This window comes from Misgurnus anguillicaudatus, unplaced genomic scaffold (genome assembly GCF_027580225.2).
Source record: "Misgurnus anguillicaudatus unplaced genomic scaffold, ASM2758022v2 HiC_scaffold_28, whole genome shotgun sequence".
Lineage (NCBI taxonomy): Eukaryota > Metazoa > Chordata > Actinopteri > Cypriniformes > Cobitidae > Misgurnus > Misgurnus anguillicaudatus.
The window spans coordinates 8,676,836-8,695,901 of NW_027395278.1; the positions used below are offsets into that span (position 1 = coordinate 8,676,836).

The 19,066-nt window shown below is 38.8% G+C and overlaps 1 protein-coding gene and 1 pseudogene across 3 annotated transcripts in view; one reads left to right on the forward strand and one right to left on the reverse strand.

Moving 5' to 3' along the window:
- LOC129416908 (CAP-Gly domain-containing linker protein 4) overlaps positions 1 to 19,066 on the reverse strand; it is a 127,663-nt gene that overhangs the window by 99,242 nt on the left and 9,355 nt on the right. For all 3 annotated transcript variants that reach the window (XM_073864882.1, XM_073864884.1, XM_073864883.1), the window contains exons 2-3: positions 12,937 to 13,083; positions 12,222 to 12,361 (exon numbers count right to left, since the gene is read on the reverse strand). In XM_073864882.1, the coding sequence (XP_073720983.1) occupies positions 12,222 to 12,361; positions 12,937 to 13,069 (273 nt within the window). In that variant the 5' untranslated portion in view covers positions 13,070 to 13,083. The remainder of the gene's footprint in view (positions 1 to 12,221; positions 12,362 to 12,936; positions 13,084 to 19,066) is intronic.
- On the forward strand, positions 15,123 to 15,239 carry LOC129418378 (5S ribosomal RNA; annotated as a pseudogene).

The window sequence follows — 19,066 nt, forward strand, 5'->3', positions numbered from 1 at the left end:
TGCATGAATTAATTTGGATTGTAACTAGTCAGTTAAGAGTGCAATGCCTTAAGTTATTGTGCAGTGAATAGTTATTGTAATATTCAGTACATAGTACAGGGGTGCAAACGATGCAATTCAAGTAGTCCAGCAGTGCAAATGAACAGGGAGTATGAAATAGACAGTCCAGTAGTGTATTGAACGGACCAGTAGTGCAAATCTACATTATAACTGTGCAAGTAATAAAAAAATGATTATTGGTGCATTACATTACGATATGTAATGCACTGACATTGAACAGTGATTAACTTCATACCATGGCATGTTCCCTGTACACCGTGTGATATCACATGTTTTGTTGTTTGCACCATATACTTCATTGTGTGAAACTGGAACCTGTTGTACACAAACGTGGTCAATTACACTGCTTCATGTTCAAAGAAAAATATTTGGTTATTATATTCATTGCTTCTTCCTATCCCCAAATAGCTTGGAGATATCTAAAATGCAAGCCAAACCAAAGGTCGGGTTTTAGGAGGTTAATTTGAGTTCTGTGTATGAAGTAATACTCGACCACAAGGTAGATGAACTAGTAACAACTTTACTGCGTGTCTCAGCATCCAAGCATCATACACAACATCACTTCCTGCTTAGGTACACAACTTATTACGTATCACAACATCCCCCTTTCTTTACATACTCAGACACTTAAAATATCAGCAGAACTTTATAATGTCTTTACCTGTTCTTAGTATAGGGAGCACCATCATTAATAAAACATAAAACGTATTAACACACTTTTCCTTCAATGTTGACCAACATAACATTCAACATATATTCAGGAAATTTCTTTCTACACAGTTATTATTATTATCTCTTTATCATTGTACATAGTCCTTGTATTGTGCTGGCTTGACTATAATCCTTCCAGATCTTGTGCATATTGGTTTATTGTTCTCATGGCTTTTATTGTCTGTCTTTGTTTTGGTAGGTTGTGTGATTTTGCTTTCAACAGGGTCTTTATAGCTTTGTTCCAAAACCTCTGTTTCTGGTGGTTCCATGAACTGCACTTTTTTCTGTTTCTTGAGGGTGTGTTGTGTACATCTCTCTGAGATGACTCCGGTTACGTCTAATTTTGTTTCCATTTGGTGTCTGTATCAGATAGATTTTTGGCTCCTTACATCTTTCCACAATAGTTCCCAGGTTCCATATTCTCCTCTCTTTGTCAAGCACTCTTACGTACTGTCCAGGATACAGTGGAGGTAAGTTTCTGCCGCTACTCTGATCATGATGTGTTTTCATCATCATTGTTCTGTTTTCCAGGTGTTGTCTGTGTTGTAGTTTGCCTGGATGCCCATGACTCGGTAAGAGGGTTGTGACTGGTCTGCCAAAGAGTAATTCGGCTGGCGATGGTAAGTCACTATCAATGGGAGTTGCTCAGATGCTATGTATTGCCATGGTTTGGATGGTACTTTGTGTGGAATGAGTGGTTCCTTTGGGTGTGCATCTTGATGTTCTGCACATGTGCTACAGGATTTGCACATTTTCTCAATGTCTGTATTTATTTTCGTCCAGTATACACTCTCTCGTGCCAGTCTGCGTGTTTTTTCTATGCCTTGGTGGCCTGCATGAAGCTGTGTGAGAATTTCATTAGTCATTGTTTCCGGGACAAGCACCTGTCTGCCCTTGAATATAACTCCAGCTTCTATGGCAAGTTCATCTCGAAAAGACCAGTAACTACACAGATCCTTTGGCAGGTCCTGTATCTTGTCAGGCCATCCGTGATGGATGATTTCTTTTAGGGCACTGAGTTTGGGGTCTTTCTCAGTCCTGAGAGTCTCTTGTTTTTCCTGGGAGAAATTTATTATTGCAATGGTTTGCTGCGTAGGATCCTCAAATTCTGTATCGAGTCCGTCTATACGTTCATCCAGTTCGATGTCTTCATTATTTTCTGGATTCGGCAGGCGACTGAGGGCATCTGCTAGGATCATTTGACTTCCAGGGCGGTACACAACATTGTAATTGTACCCTTGTGTCTTGATTAGCATGCGTTGTAGTCTGGGGGGAGCGGCATGCAGAGGTTTTGTGCATATTGTGACAAGTGGTTTGTGGTCCGTCACAACAACAAATGATTTGCCATACAGGTATGTATGATATCGTTGCATGCCGTACACAATAGCAAGCATCTCTCTCTCTCTCTCTATGTTGCTATATCTTGACTGGCATTAAGTCAGTGTCTCTGAACCGAAAGCAATGGGTCTATTGTCTTGTACTAGTGCAACACCAATACCTTTCTGTGATGCGTCCACCTCCAGTGTGAGGGTGGTTGTTGGGTTGTAGTATTTCAGACACGCATCCACAGTCACTGTTGCTTTCAGCTCATCAAAGCACTTCTGATAGTCATCATCCCATGCCCATTGTGAGTCAGTCTTTAGCAAACCCCTTAGTGTGTGTGCTTTCCCTGCAAACCTTGGTATGTAAGGTGAGAGGTAATTCATCATGCCCATAAATCGGTGGAGGTCATCTTTGCTAGAGCCCGACCGATATGCGTTTTTTCGGGCCGATGCCGATACAGATATTAGGGAGTAAAAAAAGACCGATAACGATATATCGGCCGATATTCTTTATGTGTACATTATAGTTCAGTATATACTACAGTATATTATACTAAAGTACTGTACATAGAATACACTATATACTTTAACATAATATACTATGAATAAATACAATGCAATGCAATGATCACTCACAAATGTGGTGATCCAACACTTATATTGATGTGACAAAGATATGTACTATAGGCAAGAAGTTAACAATAAACTTTATTATCCAAAATTAGTTGGATATCAGTGCACTAAACAGTAAACTTGACTTATTATAAATAACTTTAAAACACAAAGAGAACAAAATACATAAAACTTGCATCATTTGCAGTTTTGACGAGAATAACGTTATAAAGAGAAACTTATGAAGTCATTGATTAATATTAGCTTTACAGTAAGTTGTGTACTTCACAAATTAGTTAGCCACTCACAGTTACGAAGACAATGCTTGACGGAGCACATAGGGGAGAGCGGGGTATGTTGTCACACTTTTCACACTGTCTAACATTTACTGAGCACCATACATCAAAATGGTATAAATCTCATACCAAATGAAAGAAGGAAGTCTTGGGCACATATGTTGTATTCATAACATCTTTATATATTATCTCATTACAGAGTTGTAGACTGTTGAATAGTGACTGTGCACTTGTGACAATTTGCCCCATCGGAGGGTAAGTTGTCACACTAGGGCGGGTAAGTTGTCACACTAGATTATCTAAAAATAAGAACACAACTACTTAATTGTGAATATTGATTTTAATTTTTAAACTCAAACCAAACTGGAAATATAAACATCCGTGCCTGGAGAATCTGGAAAAACAATTATTTCAATCCAAATAATGCACATTTCAATTAAGTGGCAAGACCACTTTACTTTGAACTTTGGTTCAAATGTTCTATGGCTTTCACATAAAACCAGATAACTGAATGGAACGCTGCAGATAACTTGCTTAACTTAACATGTTTAACCTCTGAACAAAACAGATGCCCTGTATGACTAATAGGACTCATCTCCAGAATCACAATTCTGACACACATAAATTGCCTGGCCTGAGGTGCAAGCATCATGGGCCCAATTGTTGCATTTTACACATTTTACCCAGGTCTCCTTTGGACGACTCTTTGAAAATGGCTCTACACAGACGAGGCAGAAGCACTCTTCATCATCTGATGATGACTCTTGCATGATTTTTCTTCTTTTAGCTGCCTTGTTTTTCATAGGTCCAGATTTCTGCTTCCCTTTCTTTTGAAACAGCTTTTTGCTAGATTGAGGCTTATTCTTTTCTATATCATGTTTTCTGAGCATGTTCGATGTGTTTGTTTGTACAGGGGCAAGTTGTCAGATGTGACGACTTGCCCCAAAGTCATTGAGACAACTTGCCCCATACTTACTTGTGTGCTAATGTTGTCTAAATCTCAAGTTTAGCTCATCATATCACTTTAGCTAAAGTATCAAAAGACACTTTACGGTCTCCTCTATTTTGTGCAAAATAATCATTTTAAACATTCACACCTAACAAAGTTGTATTGCATAAAATGTAAAGTGATTTTTTTTTACTTTTTAAGCAGAAAAATAAGAAAATTGTGCTAACCTCAGATTACAGTGATCTTGACCACATGTGAACAGGAAGTTCACTATAGAAGAAGAAGTCACATAAAGTGGCTATTTGATTTTTGAGATAGAGCCTCTAGTGTTGGAGTTATTAACAGTGTGACAACTTACCCGTGTGACAACTTACCCCGCTCTCCCCTACTAATGTACGCTATGTTTAATGTTGTGCACAACGTTTTTATAACACAAACCCAGGGTTCCGTGCAAACTTTAGACTTTAATAAAACTAATGCGTCTTCGCTCCGCCTCTTTTATTTAGCAAGGGTGTAGAGTTGCGCGAGCTTATTGAATCAATTGCTCTGAAATGAGTGTGTTAACTAACAACACAAGCAGCAGTAATCTCATATAGTGTTATATAAGTGCACGGCTGCGTGTAGTTTAAACGTGTCATTTCTCCGTCTCGCGTCATTTCTCCCGCTTGCGTTTTAACTCGCAAGTCGACAAAGAGACGGATTAAAAACACCAAATGTAAGCGGGAATGCGTCTCTCTTGTCCATTTATAATCCAATCGACCAAAGCGCGTCTTAATACCAGGTGTAAAAATGTTGTGAAGAAGACACTGCGTGACTGCAGCCACCTGAACTGAAAGACTGACTGACTGAAGTGAAGGGGGTGGGGGATTGGCTGGTGTCACTACAGTGAGTGATCTGGGTCGCCATTAGCAACCAGTATGGCGCCCTCTGCTGGACAAACAAGTACTTACATGTTTCAAATGCATTTAATGTGTTCTGCAACAAACGTTCATATCGGCGCATATCTGCGGCTTATACGCCGATACAGATATATCTGCGACATGCTCATATCGGCCGATAAAATCGGCAAAACGATAAATCGGTCGGGCTCTAATCTTTGCCTTGTGGTGTTGGCATCTTCTGTATGTCTTGGACTTTGGCTGGGTCTGGCATGATACCTTTGTCTGTGTACAGGTTTCCAAAGAATGATATGCTCTTTTGTTTGATAATGCATTTATCACTGTTGAACACCAGGCCCTTTTCTACTGCTCTTTTCATCAGGTTTTGTAGGTTTCTGTCGTGTTCTTCCTCATCAGTACCACATACAGCGACGTCATCTGCTATACTTATTACACCATGGAGACCTTCTAGAATTTGGTCCATCCTTGCTTGGAAGAGATCTTGGGATACGCTAAGGCCAAATGGTAAGCGTCTCCAGCAATATCTGCCGAAGGGAGTTTGGAAGGTAGTCAGAATTTGTGACTCCTCATCCAGATGTATCGACCAGTATCCAGCTTTTGCATCTAGCTTGCTAAATACTTTTGCATTTGCAAATTTTGGGTTTAGTTCCTCTATAGTTGGTATCTTGTGAGGACACCTCTTCAAGCTTGCATTTAGCTTCTGCGGGTCTAGACAGATTCTTAATGATCCATCCCTCTTTGTGCTGAAGGCTAGACTGGAACACCAGTCTGTGTGCTCTTCTACTTTTCGTAGGACTCCTTGATCGATAAGCTTATTCAGCTCACTCTGAAGTTTTTCCTTAATGTGAATGCTGCATTTACGTGGTGGGTCGATGAATGGGTTAGCGCCTTGTTTCAGGATCAGCTTTGCTGTGCCGCTAAAACTGCCTATTTTGTCAAATTTGTCAAAAATTCTCCTTCAGTTCTTTAATGCCTCTTATCTGTTGTGGTTTGCACGTAGTTGTTGGTTGTTTCACATGTTCTTTTTCTCTTTCAGACATGGTGTCCACGTTTACAGTCACAAGTCTGAGCAGTTCGCTTGTGGGTAATCCGACAACAGCTGGTCCAGGTACGTCAACAACATTTTTTGCATCTATCCATCTGGACTCTTTGTACTGGCACGGCATATTGAGATTTCCATAACAGGGTATTATGTCACCGGTATACGACGTCAGCTTTATGTTGGATGGTGGTTTCAGGTGTTGCATATTTTGTGGTGCTGTTCCATACATCTGCTGGAATGTACGCGATGGGAGTGTGTTTCCTGATGCACCGGTGTCTATTTTTAGACGAAGTGTGTATCCCTGTCCTTGTAAGTGTGGTGGTTTAACATTCAGCGTTGTATATGCTTCATCTCTGGGTGGCTTCACATGGATGCTATGTAAACACTTTGCACTGATGGTGATGGAGTAAAAGTGTTTTTGGTATGTGCTTACATCATCTTCTTTAGTATTGTCTACCACATTGATGCTGGGCTCATCCTTGTGCTTGTAGTCTCTTCTTGGGTATGTATGTCTTTGGTATCCGGTGCGTGGTCGTGACTTGCTTCTGCGCTGTGCGGAGAACTGTCTTTGTCGTCTTGTCTTTTTACAGCATTTTGCCCAATGGCCTTTATTTCCACACATAGAGCATGTATCATTATATGCAGGGCATTGCCTGGGTTTGTGGTTCCTGTCACAGTTTTGACATGTTCGTCCTCTTGTTATTACATGGACTTTATCCTTGTGTGGCACACTGAGCTGTTGAATTTGTTCATTTCCAGCTGCTAAAGCTTCGTGTTTTCGCCCCTCTGCTAGTATTTCAGCAATTGGATGCCCTTTAGGCTTGCTATAAAGATCATTTCTTAAAGCATCAAAGGGAGTACTGGCAATGATAAGCTCAACTAATCTTTCATTAAGCTCTTCATCTGTAAATTGGCATTTCAATGCTAGTGTTCTGGCTCTGGTCACAAAATCATCAATGCTCTCATCTGTTCTCTGTCTGTATTGCATGAGATGTAGCCTGTGAATTCTGAAGTTAACATTTAACTTTAGTTGTCCTTCAAAGAAGTTCCACAAGGTGTCAGGATTTCTCTTATCTGCCTCACTGAGACCACTTGCATTGAGTCGTTTTAAACCCTCATCTCCAATGCCTCTACACACTTTCCTAGCTTTTTTATCTGCATCTGTTATTTCTTCATCTTCCAGATATAGATTCATTTTTTGTTTAAATAAGGACATTGCCTCACTTAGATCAGGATCAGACCTGTTCATCATTGGTAGATGTGCTGCCATTCTTTAACTTTTTGTTTTTTGCTGTACTCACGTTGTAAATTTTCCTTGTGTGTTCCGTTTTGCTTTCGTTGTGTTTCTTAGACCGATTCACAATTATCCACGGACAAAGTGCCTTCTCCGATCTGCAACACGTGTAACGTTAACAGGTGAAGTCGCGTTGTTAACTCCGTTAAAACTTCAGCGCGGTCGTCAATATAGTTTAATCTTGTTGCACGTTTCTGTACTTGCGTTGACAAGGATGTGCACGCTATTAATATTAAAGGTTTTAACCGCTGCCACCATGAAGTAATACTCGACCACAGGGTAGATGAACTAGTAACAACTTTACTGCGTGTCTCAGCATCAAAGCATCATACACAACATCACTTCCTGCTTACGTACACTACGTATTACGTATCACAACAGTGTATAGGTAACATCTGCTGAATTTGTTTAGCCAGATAAAATCCCATGAATCTAAATTACATTTGTAATCAAATATTGACCTCATGGATATCGTGGCATGGCCCTCAGTGTGAAAGATTGTTTCTGATAAAAACTAAATTTATCTTTACAGTGTTCACAGCAATATTTCTGCTAAAAATGATGTGAGCAAAAGTAAGGAGGCCCAAGCAAGCACGTCTTCCGGATCATCCAGCACCAGCCGTGACAAGGTCCAATCTAAACAAAAGAAAACAGTCCGAGACAAACCTCTGGAGAGGTTCATCTAATTAAAAGATGCTAAAGGGAAAAAATTGAAAGCGAAGCACAGAAGAGAGAAAGAGGAGCACAGAAGGAGCGCTCTGCCAGTTTTTGGTCACACCTATAGATGTTTATTATATACCATTTTATTTAGTTATTTTTTTAATGTTTATACATTCAGAAATACAGTTGAACATGTTCATTTCATAGATATGTTTATTTGCACTACAGTTCACTTAGACTTCTATCATTGTGACTTATTTGCTCTACAGCTCTGCCAGTTCTTGTTCACACAAATTGATGTTTATTATATACCATTTTACTTATGTATTTTAAGTGTTTATACATTTAAGAAATACATTTGAAAATGTCTTTTCTAAATGTTGTAATTTCTAAATGTTTATTTGCACTACCGTTCAGTTGCACTACAGTCATTGTGACTTTTCTGGACCAACATTTCTGACTTCTGTTTTATTTGATTTGACTGTCATGTCTCTGATTGTTATTGCAAACTGCAGTTCATTTACAAAAATAAATGTTTGATTAAAAACACGAATTGTACATAACATGACATTTTGGCACTATGCATATATTTGTACATTACACTGTACAAAAATTCTGTAGAAAAGACAGTATTACTGGGTATTACTGGCAACTAGCTGCCAGTAACATACTGTAGATTTTACATTTATGTTATTTACTGGCAACATTTTGTTCAAAGTTAAATGAACATGAAACATTTTTAGACTTTATCTTCTACAGTAAGTTACTGGCAACCAGCTGCAAAATTACAGCACATTTTTTACAGTGTAGTATTGTTGACCTCTTATTGTAATAACTACATACCCAATTATTGCATCATTATATTTATAGGCAACATTTAATAATTTGCAGGAGTATTAACATTTTTTGGGCACAACAAAAATGGTGGTTCCTTGTTCTACACACCCACCCTCTATAAAACGAGTATATTGTTTAAAATTAGAACTTAAATCTTTAGCCAAATCCAAATCACAAAATACAATACATTTGGCAGGAAATAAGAGAAAATTGTTAACAGAGAAAGTGCTTGTTAAAGATTTGTTAAAAGTACACACATCGGATCACCCATTATCTTATATTTTGTGAAAGAGCTTTAATTTTGATATAAATCAAAAATATTTAATTTTATGTGGAGAGTGCTGATATATTAACTGATGATAAAAGAATCGAATCAAATAGATTTCATTTAAAAATGTATTCAAGTTCACAGAGATATTGTTTGTACAAAGATTTTTTATATATATATATATATATATATATATATATATATATATATATATATATATATATATATATATATATATATATATATATATATATATATATACAGTGGGGCAAAAAGGTATTTAGTCAGCTACCAATTGTTCAAGTTCTCACACTTAAAAAGATGAGAGAGGCCTGTAATTTTTGTCAAAGGTACACGTCAACTATGAGAGACAAAATGAGAAAAAAAAATCCAGAAAATCACATTGTCTGATTTTTTAAGAATTTATTTGTAAATTATGGTGAAAAATAAGTATTTGGTCAATAACAAAAGTTTATGTCAATACTTTGTTATATACCCTTTGTTGGCAATGACAGAGATCAAACGTTTTCTGTAAGTCTCCACAAGGTTTTTACATATTGTTGCTGGTAGTTTGGCCCATTCCTCCATGCAGATCTCCTCTAGAGCAGTGATGTTTTAGGGCTGTCGCTGGGCAACTCAGATTTTCAACTCCCTCCAAAGATTTTCTATGGGGTTGAGATCTGGAGACTGGCTAGGCCACTCCAGGACCTTGAAATTATTCTTACGAAACCACTCCTTCTTTGCCCGGGCGGTATGTTTGGGATCACTGCCATACTGAAAGATCCAGCCACGTTTCATCTTCAATGCCCTTGCTGACGAAAGGAGGTTTTGAGTCAAAATCTCACGATACATGGCCCCATTCATTCTTTCCTTAACTCGGATCAGTTGTCCTGGTCCCTTTGCAGAAAAACAGACCCAAAGCATGAGGTTTCCACCCCCATGCTTCACAGTAGGTATGGTGTTCTTTGGATGCAACTCAGCATCTTTCTCCTCCAAACACAAGAAGTTGAGTTTCTACCTAAAAGTTATGTTTTGGTTTCATCTGACCATATGACATTCTCCCACTCTTCTTCTGGATCATCCAAATGCTCTCTAGCAAACTTCAGACGGGTCCGGACATGTACTGGCTTAAGCAGGTGGACACATCTGGCACTGCAGGAATTGAGTCCCTGGCTGCATAGTGTGTTACTGATGGTAGCCTTTGTTACTTTGGTCCCAGCTCTCTGCAGGTCATTCACTAGGTTCCCCCATGTGGTTCTGGGATTTTTACTCACCATTCTGGTGATAATTTTTACCCTACGGGATGAGATCTTGCGTGGAGCCCCAGATCGAGGGACATTATCAGTGTTCTTGTATGTCTTTCATTTTCTAATAATTGCTCTCACAGTTGATTTCTTCACACCAAGCTGCTTACCTATTGCAGATTCAGTCTTCCCAGCCTGATGCAGGTCTACAATTTTGTTTCTGGTGTCCTTTGACAGCTCTTTGGTCTTGGCCATAGTTGAGTTTGCATTCTTTTTTTTTAGGTTGTGGACAGGTGTCTTTTATACTGCTAACAAGTTCAAACAGGTGCCATTAATACAGGTAACAAGTGGAGGACAGAGGATCCTCTTAAAGAAGAAGTTACAGGTCTGTGAGAGAAAGAAATCTTGCTTTTTTGTTATTGACCAAATACTTATTTTCCACCATAAATTGCAAATAAATTCTTAAAAAATCAGACAATGTGATTTTCTGGATTTTTTTCCTCATTTTGTCTCTCATAGTTGAAGTGTACCTATGATGAAAATTACAGGCCTCTCTCATCTTTTTAAGTGGGAGAACTTGCACAATTGGTGGTTGACTAAATACTTTTTTGCCCCACTGTATATATATATTCGAGCTTCAGCTACTGCTGGGAGTGAATTTCTCACTCTGCTCAGTGCCAGTAAAAATCGTTTGGGTGTGAAAGCAGAAAAACGTCGACGATAAACGCGCACGAAAAACGTCCTGGTGTGTAAACGTTAATGAGTTTCCTAACTCGTGAATCAGTCTGTAAATCCCTATCGGAAGTGAAATTCCCTTTCCCCTTTGAAAATCAGAGCTCCTGGATGTAAACTTTCGAGGGAGTACCACAATGTCACATCAGGTGGAGGATTAAAATACAACTGGCGAATACAGCAATGAAAACAATAATTTGATCTTTATTTGGAGCGTCTGTTTACACGTCTCTCCTACCTGAAGTGCCCTTAAAAGGATGAAAAATATTGTTTGGAATTGCAGGTAAGGACACCGGCCCACTATACATTGGAACACTTCATGACTTGTTTTCACATGATGTGACTATTAAAACACAGTGTGAGATCACCACTGATATTTATTGACTTATAAAAACCTGGTTAATATTTTTTTTTTACTTTATTTAACCAGGAAGTCTTATTGAAATTTAAAATCTCTTTTACAAGAGAGACCTGGCCAAGGTAACAGCCAAGCAGTAAGACAAATTTAAAATAAAACAGTTACACATTACAACAATATATAAACATAACCTCTTAAAAAAAAAAAAAAATCAAGCTTCCAATACCATTCTCCTTATAATGACTTTCAAGTGGGGTCTTCCCTGCAGTTTGTAAAAGACGTATTATTTGTGACACATAGTTGCTGAAAGGTGGCAGCAAGGAATAAAACTAGGTTTTGAAAAAGGCATTATATGATTTTCCTGTCCCTAAATTTGGTTTCCTTGAATTTCCTTAAATTAATTATTGAATTTGTGCATCATCAGCCAGGCGAAAACATAAGGCCAGGATAGGATACCTATTAAAATGTAAGCATACCTTTGTTCAACAAACCACACAATTTAAAGGATTATTCATGTCTGTGCTGTGAACAGCCTGGGCTGTTCATCTTCAAAGTTTAATGATTAGAGAAATAGATTTGTTTAAATCTCCAGATTGCAATGGTTCTCCCTTAGTTGTATTTGTTTGCCCTCATGTTTCATTGTTTGCACCTGTTAATTGTATCATCGTCATTAGTGTCTTCACTGTGTTCATTCACTAAATATATCAGTCCTCTGTCGGTTCTTGTTAATGTTTGGTCTATGTTATCCTGTGCTACCTGTGTTATTAAAGTCTCCAGTGTTTTGTATCCCGTTTGTTCATTGTCATCTTTATGTTTTTATGTTCTTGCTTAGTATTTTGTTACACAAAAACATATTCTGCATGTTAAACACACTGTGAACATCATTTAATTTGATCTTTTAAGAGCATGAGCCACAGGGGTTCATCTGAACACTGACCTCATTGCCTATAAAACAAATATTTTGCTGGACTTGGGGAACCCACTGCCTGAGAATAGCAAAGAGCTCGGGCACTGTAGTCCGAGGGTCGAGCAGAACCTCCCGACACTGAGGATCACCAGGGTCAAAGAAGGAGAACTCTGGAAAAAGGCAAAACCATGTGATTTAAAAAAAACCTCAGAAACAAACATAATTTACATTTCTAAATTTGGCAGACACTTTATCCAAGCAATTTACAGTACATTCAAGGTACATTATCAGCATGCATGTTCATTGGGGACTGAACTCGTGTCTTTTGCACTGTTAAATGAAAGATCCTCAGTACTGATCACTCAAATTCAGTTAAAAAACTCTTATTAAAGTGAATTAGAGCAATGCATGGGCATACATGAAAATGTCACTGAAAAGAAAATGTATTAGTGCTAACAGCCAGGAAAAGTGAAAAAGAATTTCTGTGACTTTGTCAATACTTTACTTTTACAGCGGCTTAAACAGTATACGACAAAGTAAAGATACACTTCAAAAAGCAGCTAAATAAGCTGAATGCTTATTGGACAGCAACCACGCTGCTTGCGTTACAGAGATTAACAGTATAAGCATTTTGGTGTGACCTGCTCAAGTGGTCATATGACAAAGCTTTCATGAGACAGAAGCACTGGTAAAAACAAAAGGATATTTCAGTCTTTTGTTTTGTGCATTAGATTCATTTGCTCACCGGAGTCTGAAGGCATGGGCGTTGACGCCACCTGATGAATCACTGGTCGGTCAGAAGAGCGGGAAATAATGCTGTACCGTCCCAGGACAGAGTCTCCTTCTGAGGACTCTCTCAGCACATCCTCCTTTGTCATCTCCCTCTCACCACCTGGACGCAAAAATATCATAGCTCAAATATTTTTTATTACTGACTTCATGAGGTAAAAAAAATCAAACGATTGTATTGTATTACGCTCAAGTTAACATTAAAGTTAGGGTTAAGTAAACTTTTACATCAGGCTTAAGTCATGCATGGAGGCACAAGCATGCCCTGCACATCTCTGAAATAAATGAAAATGGAACAGAGCAAAGTTAATATACCGGTATATTGCTGAGTTGCTTGTTAATTTATGTCACATAACTTTGTTGTTAACATGTTATCACTGTGATAGTTATATGATCTGAATCTGATCATAATAAACTGTAAGTTAGGCCACAGGCATTTAAAGGGATAGTTAAAGGGCGTTTTGCAGGTTAAATTTTTCAACGAATTTGTGCAATTTGCTTGTTGATAATAAACATTTAAACTGTTATCCATTGTATTTTATGTTGTTGGGTATCACAAAACCCGAAAAAGTATGAAAAAGTACAGCGGTTTGCTATTCTCCTTTCCCCCACAACGCACTGTATGACGTCACGCTGGGGAGAGAATTTACCAAAGCCGCCTTGAGAGCATTGAGAATGACTATAGAAAGACGAGTAAAGTACAGTCCTGATAGCGCAGATTATAGATAAATTCATAGATAGATAGATAGATAGATAGATAGACAGACAGACAGACAGACAGACAGACAGACAGACAGACAGACAGACAGACAGACAGACAGACAGACAGACAGACAGACAGACAGACAGACAGACAGATGGATAGGCTAGTATAGGCAGACAGCCAGATAGCATAACGTTAGCATATCTTCGTGTAGAAAGTAAACAAACAATTAACATACTCGTGCATGCTGGCTTGAGGGGGTCCATGATCCTGCCTGAAATGGGTGTAACTTTATGCGATCTTCAGCACAAACGGCAGCATGTCTCTAATCCTGGAAGCTGAGTGAGGCACGTCACATCTATTCGCGGGGACCAGCGACCCAAACGCACTCACTTTCTTACAGCCAGTAGCGGAATGGCAATCGGGAGAGTCGGGACTTTCCCGGTGGGGCGATCTGATAATAGTTATACATTTCGAGTTAACACCGTCTGGCGGCGTGATGTGCGCCGGTTCCCGCAGCCCGCTGGTCAAACTGTGCAGCCTCTCTGCTCAACAAAGTTTATAAAAGTGGTCAACCTGTTCGGCAGGTCCAAACATGTACAGGATTTATAAAAATACGGTGATCAATGAGCGGTTCCTCCTCAAATGGCATAGCCTGTCGTGATGTAAAAAGCCGCCGAACGCCTGTTTATTACAGTATGTATGCGGTCAGATCCGAGTGTGCTGCAGCTGCTGACTGCTGCTGCGTATAAATGATTGTGTGATTCGTTATAATCGCATAAACAATATAACAAAGCATCCTTTTATTTCAAAAAACAATATATTTGAGATATTATTTGATAGACAAGTGTGGATTAAGGATGTTTAAAAATCTCTAGCCTGGTGGTCAGGACATGAATGGATCAAATCAGCAGATTTGCGAAGTTTTATTTATCTCCACATATATCATAAATAATAATTAGCATGGTAACTTTGCAGTATAACACATTATATATTTCCTACGATGTATATATGATTTCCAAATTATATACGTAAGTGTTAAACAGCAATAAATGTCTCATCTATCTCTATGGCTCTGGCTGAGGCTTTCTCCACTTCTCCCCAACGTGACGTCATCGCAGAATTGCGTAAAAAAAACGTTAATACCAAAAACGTAAAAAAAGTGGTCTTTAAGACCATTTTTGAGACATTTTAAAAATTATACACATATCTTGAGTGATTTATGTACCCATTAATCGACAGTGGTGGTTAACCTGCAACACGCCCTTTAACCCAAAAATGAAAATTCTGTCATGATTTACTCACTCTCATGTTGTTACAAACCCACACACATTTCTTTGTTTTGATAAACACAAAAGAAGATTTTTGAGAAATGTTTGTAACCAAACCGTTCTTGGACCCCATTCGCTTCCATAGTAGGAAAAAGAATACTATAGAAGTATAGCAGCCATATCACCCTGTAGCCCAGTACAGCTTGCCCACTGAAGCTAAGCAGGGCTGAGCCTGGTCAGTACTTGGATGGGAGACCACCTGGGAAAACCAGGTTGCTGCTGGTAGTGGTGTTAGTGAGACCAGCAGGGGGTGCTCACCCTGTGGTCTGTGTGGGTCCTAACACCCCAGTATAGTGATGGGGACACTATACTGTCAAAAAAGCACCGTCCTTCGGATGAGACGTTAAACCGAGGTCTTGACTCTCTGTGGTCATTAAAAATCCCAGGATGTCCTTCGAAAAAGAGTAGGGGTGTGCCCCGGCATCCTGGCCAAACTTGCCCATTGGCCTACTAATCATCCCTCATACTAATTGGCTATATCACTCTGTCTCCTCTCCACTAATAAGCTGGTGTGTGGTGGGCATTCTGGCGCAATATGGCTGCCGTCGCATCATCCAGGTGGATGCTGCACATTGGTGGTGGTTGAGGAGATTCCCCCGTTCATATGAAAAGCGCTATATAAATGTAAGGAATTATTATTATTATTATTAAGTAAATGGGGTCCAAGAGTGGTTTGGTTACAAACATTTCTCAAAATATCTTCCTTTGTGTTCATCAGAACAGAGAAATTTAAACAGGTTTGCAACAACATGATGGTAGGTACTGTGAATGATGACATAATTATTATTTTTGGGTGAACTATCCCTTTAATAATTTAACTTCTAAGGGAGTGAAAGAGTGGCTATGATCTCAAATGGAAGGCTGTCTGCTAAAGGGCGCCACAAATAACAATTTCAATAGCATGCTATATTTAAGGTCAAAATAATCATCCCGACCACAAAAATGTCTAGTAAATTGAATTTTTGAAGTTTAGGCTATATTTGTCTTGCCGTTTGAATGCGGAACATAGCAATTCTATGCTCATTTAAAACTTATGTCACTTTCTGTGTGTGCAGTATTTCTCTTCTGTATCATAAAAACATTTTTGAATATGTCGTCAGAAAAAAAAGTCTACTGTAACCTTGTTTGAGACAGACGTAAGTTAAACACTAAGATACTGCAAATATATCATGTCAGTGTCTGGACACAGCTTTGAATGCCATTTCAGATTCATGGAACATTTAATAAACAAAGAAAACCATTTACTAGGGTAATAGTTTGACAATTCAGACACAACTTTCTTTAGTTGTTCCCAGTTAGGACATGAATGGATGATTGGGAATACAGATTTCAATTATCTTTAATAAAAGTGTTTGGGCGTTGCAGTAGCACGTGCTCTGGATACGCGTGTTTGTAATGTTAAATATTTTGCTTTAAATGTAAAATCATGACAGAACATGTAATTTATTAATTTAATTTTAACAAATCAAAATAAAATATACAAATCCTACTAAAGTAACGTTAGCCTACGTGTTTTATATAACTGTCTGCTTATAACAAACATAAAGTAAGGAAGAAATAATGATTAATAAAATTTCATATCTTTATTAATTAACATTACCATTCCGGAGTTGAACAACTTTGAACTGAGTTTCTTATAACGTTAATGATATTACAGTGTTTAGTCTTAACAGTGTATGATATTCAGCTCATCTTGATTTAATTACTTTATTTTGCCGAATGCGAAAAAACATTCATATCTGAATGAATGGGACTCAGGAAATACAATATACGTGCATTAGTAAGACCTTATGGCAGATCACATTGGCCAAAACACGAAATGTGCAAATGTGCAGAGACATTTGCATCCGGACGGGATTAAATTTCTCAGAGGACCTCTGAGTTCGGCGAAAAACAGTAGGTAAATTCCTCTGGAATTTTTACGGAGGTCGTCAGAGAAAAACAAAGACATGGCCGATTCGGACGGGATTAAAAACACAGAGGACAGGATTAGTTTTACAGGGGGGCCTATATATATAATTCTGGCGTTTTTTTCTCCTAAAAACCCGGGGAGGCAGCCTTCTTGGGCCTCAACTTAGCACCCTCTTCTTTACGTTACATTAGTAATATGCATGCTTATAATGTTGATTCATAGCCGCAGCAAATTTAGCTGCTTGTGCTATTGTGTTATTATGTTGTGCTATCTGTCGATTTTCTGTGCTTTCCACTGCTTATATTAATGTAAAGCTGATTTGAAACAATCACCAATTGTGAAAAGCGCTATATAAACAAAATTGAATTGAATTGAAATTGAATTGATGTAAGTAAATAAACAGCAGCTTATGTTGCAGTTCGAGTTAAATCACTCCTTAACTTGGTCCATCTTTGTTCTCACCGTCGCAAACAAAAATACCTATGACGCAGGGTTTTTTTACCTGACGGGAGGGGTTCTAGTGAACCAATCACAGCGCTTGCGGTCCGCGTAGAACTGACGTGCTGTTAAAAAATTGGTGAGGTGCTCGTCAGACTATGCAGAGGCTACGGATAACCTACATCGTAGACCTTACGCATGACTATTAATTGGACTTTACAGTGGAAAAAGGAAAGTGATTTCGCTTCATTCCAGGCTTTGATCACATCCCACTTAACAAGGTGAATACATGTCATCTTTATGAAAAGTGAATTTATTAACTTTGGAGTTAACGGAAATCCGTCGTAGACTCACTGCAATTTACGGAAATCCGTTGTAGCGACGGAGAACTTTAATCCATGGGCACTGAACGTGAAAATGATAACTGCACTGCATTGCGCCGGGTGTATGATAGGGCCCAAAAAGTCTAAATGATGTTCAGTAAAAAAGTTATTTAAAGGTGCTCTAATCGAATTCACACGTTTTAGACCATAAAACATTTTTTTGTTACATACAGCAAACATCTCCTCACTATTACTTGCTGCCTGTCCGCTGATCAAACTGTAAAAAACGCAATCTCTGTAGACAGCCCAGGCTCCACAAACCGCAATAAAAACACAGTGGCCAAACTTAGCACCACGAAACAAAACAAAGTGTTCCAGCCAATAAACGGCAAGAAGGATTTGGGGGTGGGGGTTGGGCGCGTTCATGAAAGCACGGAAGGGAGGGGAGGAGTTAGCTACGCTCCGTTTGTTTGAAAACAGTTCAAACATCAACAAAAAGTGACGTCTCATAGATTCGCTTAGAGCGCCTTTAAGATGAACGTTTTATTTGACAATGAACGCACATTCATCACCGCCAAAATTCATCACCTCCTCTGAATTTTGTTGGACTGTACAGTTACAAAGCAGTGGACTGTACAGTTACAAAGCCGAGGGAGTCGATAGCATGGTGATATGGCTCCGTCGCATGAATTTGTTGGTAAAATCCACTAATAAGATAATTCATAAGGGCACCTGGTGAAAGGACATTTCTCCTCCCACTTGAATAATAAAACCCATTCACACAAACCTTTGGTCCCAGAAAATACCCGTAAAATTGCCAGACAAGCGTCTGTGTGAACACAAACTCATCCCGTTAATCTTCTGGGATCGTTGCCGGAAAGAGGACCTAGTCAGATACACGGAAAACCCTCTGTGTGAACAAGAAGCCGAAACAATGCCGTAATGGGCGTGTCGTAGTGAGGACGCACGCGTCATCACAACAAAAGTTATGGTTCAGCTCCTTAAAACGAGAGATAACATGCATATAAATATTCACCACGAGAAATGTTGCAAACTAGATTGAAGCAGTTATCAGGAAATGATGAATGAGACGCATGATGCACGTGCCGTAGTGAGGACGCGTGTCATGGCAACATGAAGTTGGTTCAACTCTTTAAAATGAGGGATTTACAACATTCACGACGAGAAATGTCAGCAAACTGCACTGAAGCAAATCTCAGGTAAGTTAGCTCGTCACTTACTGCGTTGAAACGGAGATCATTCAGCAGCATATCGCGTCACGTGCTCATTTGAGCTTATAATAAACGAAAATACCTGCGCGTCATCCCAACAATATATATTGTCAGCTCCTCAAAATGAGTGTTTTAAATCTATATAAA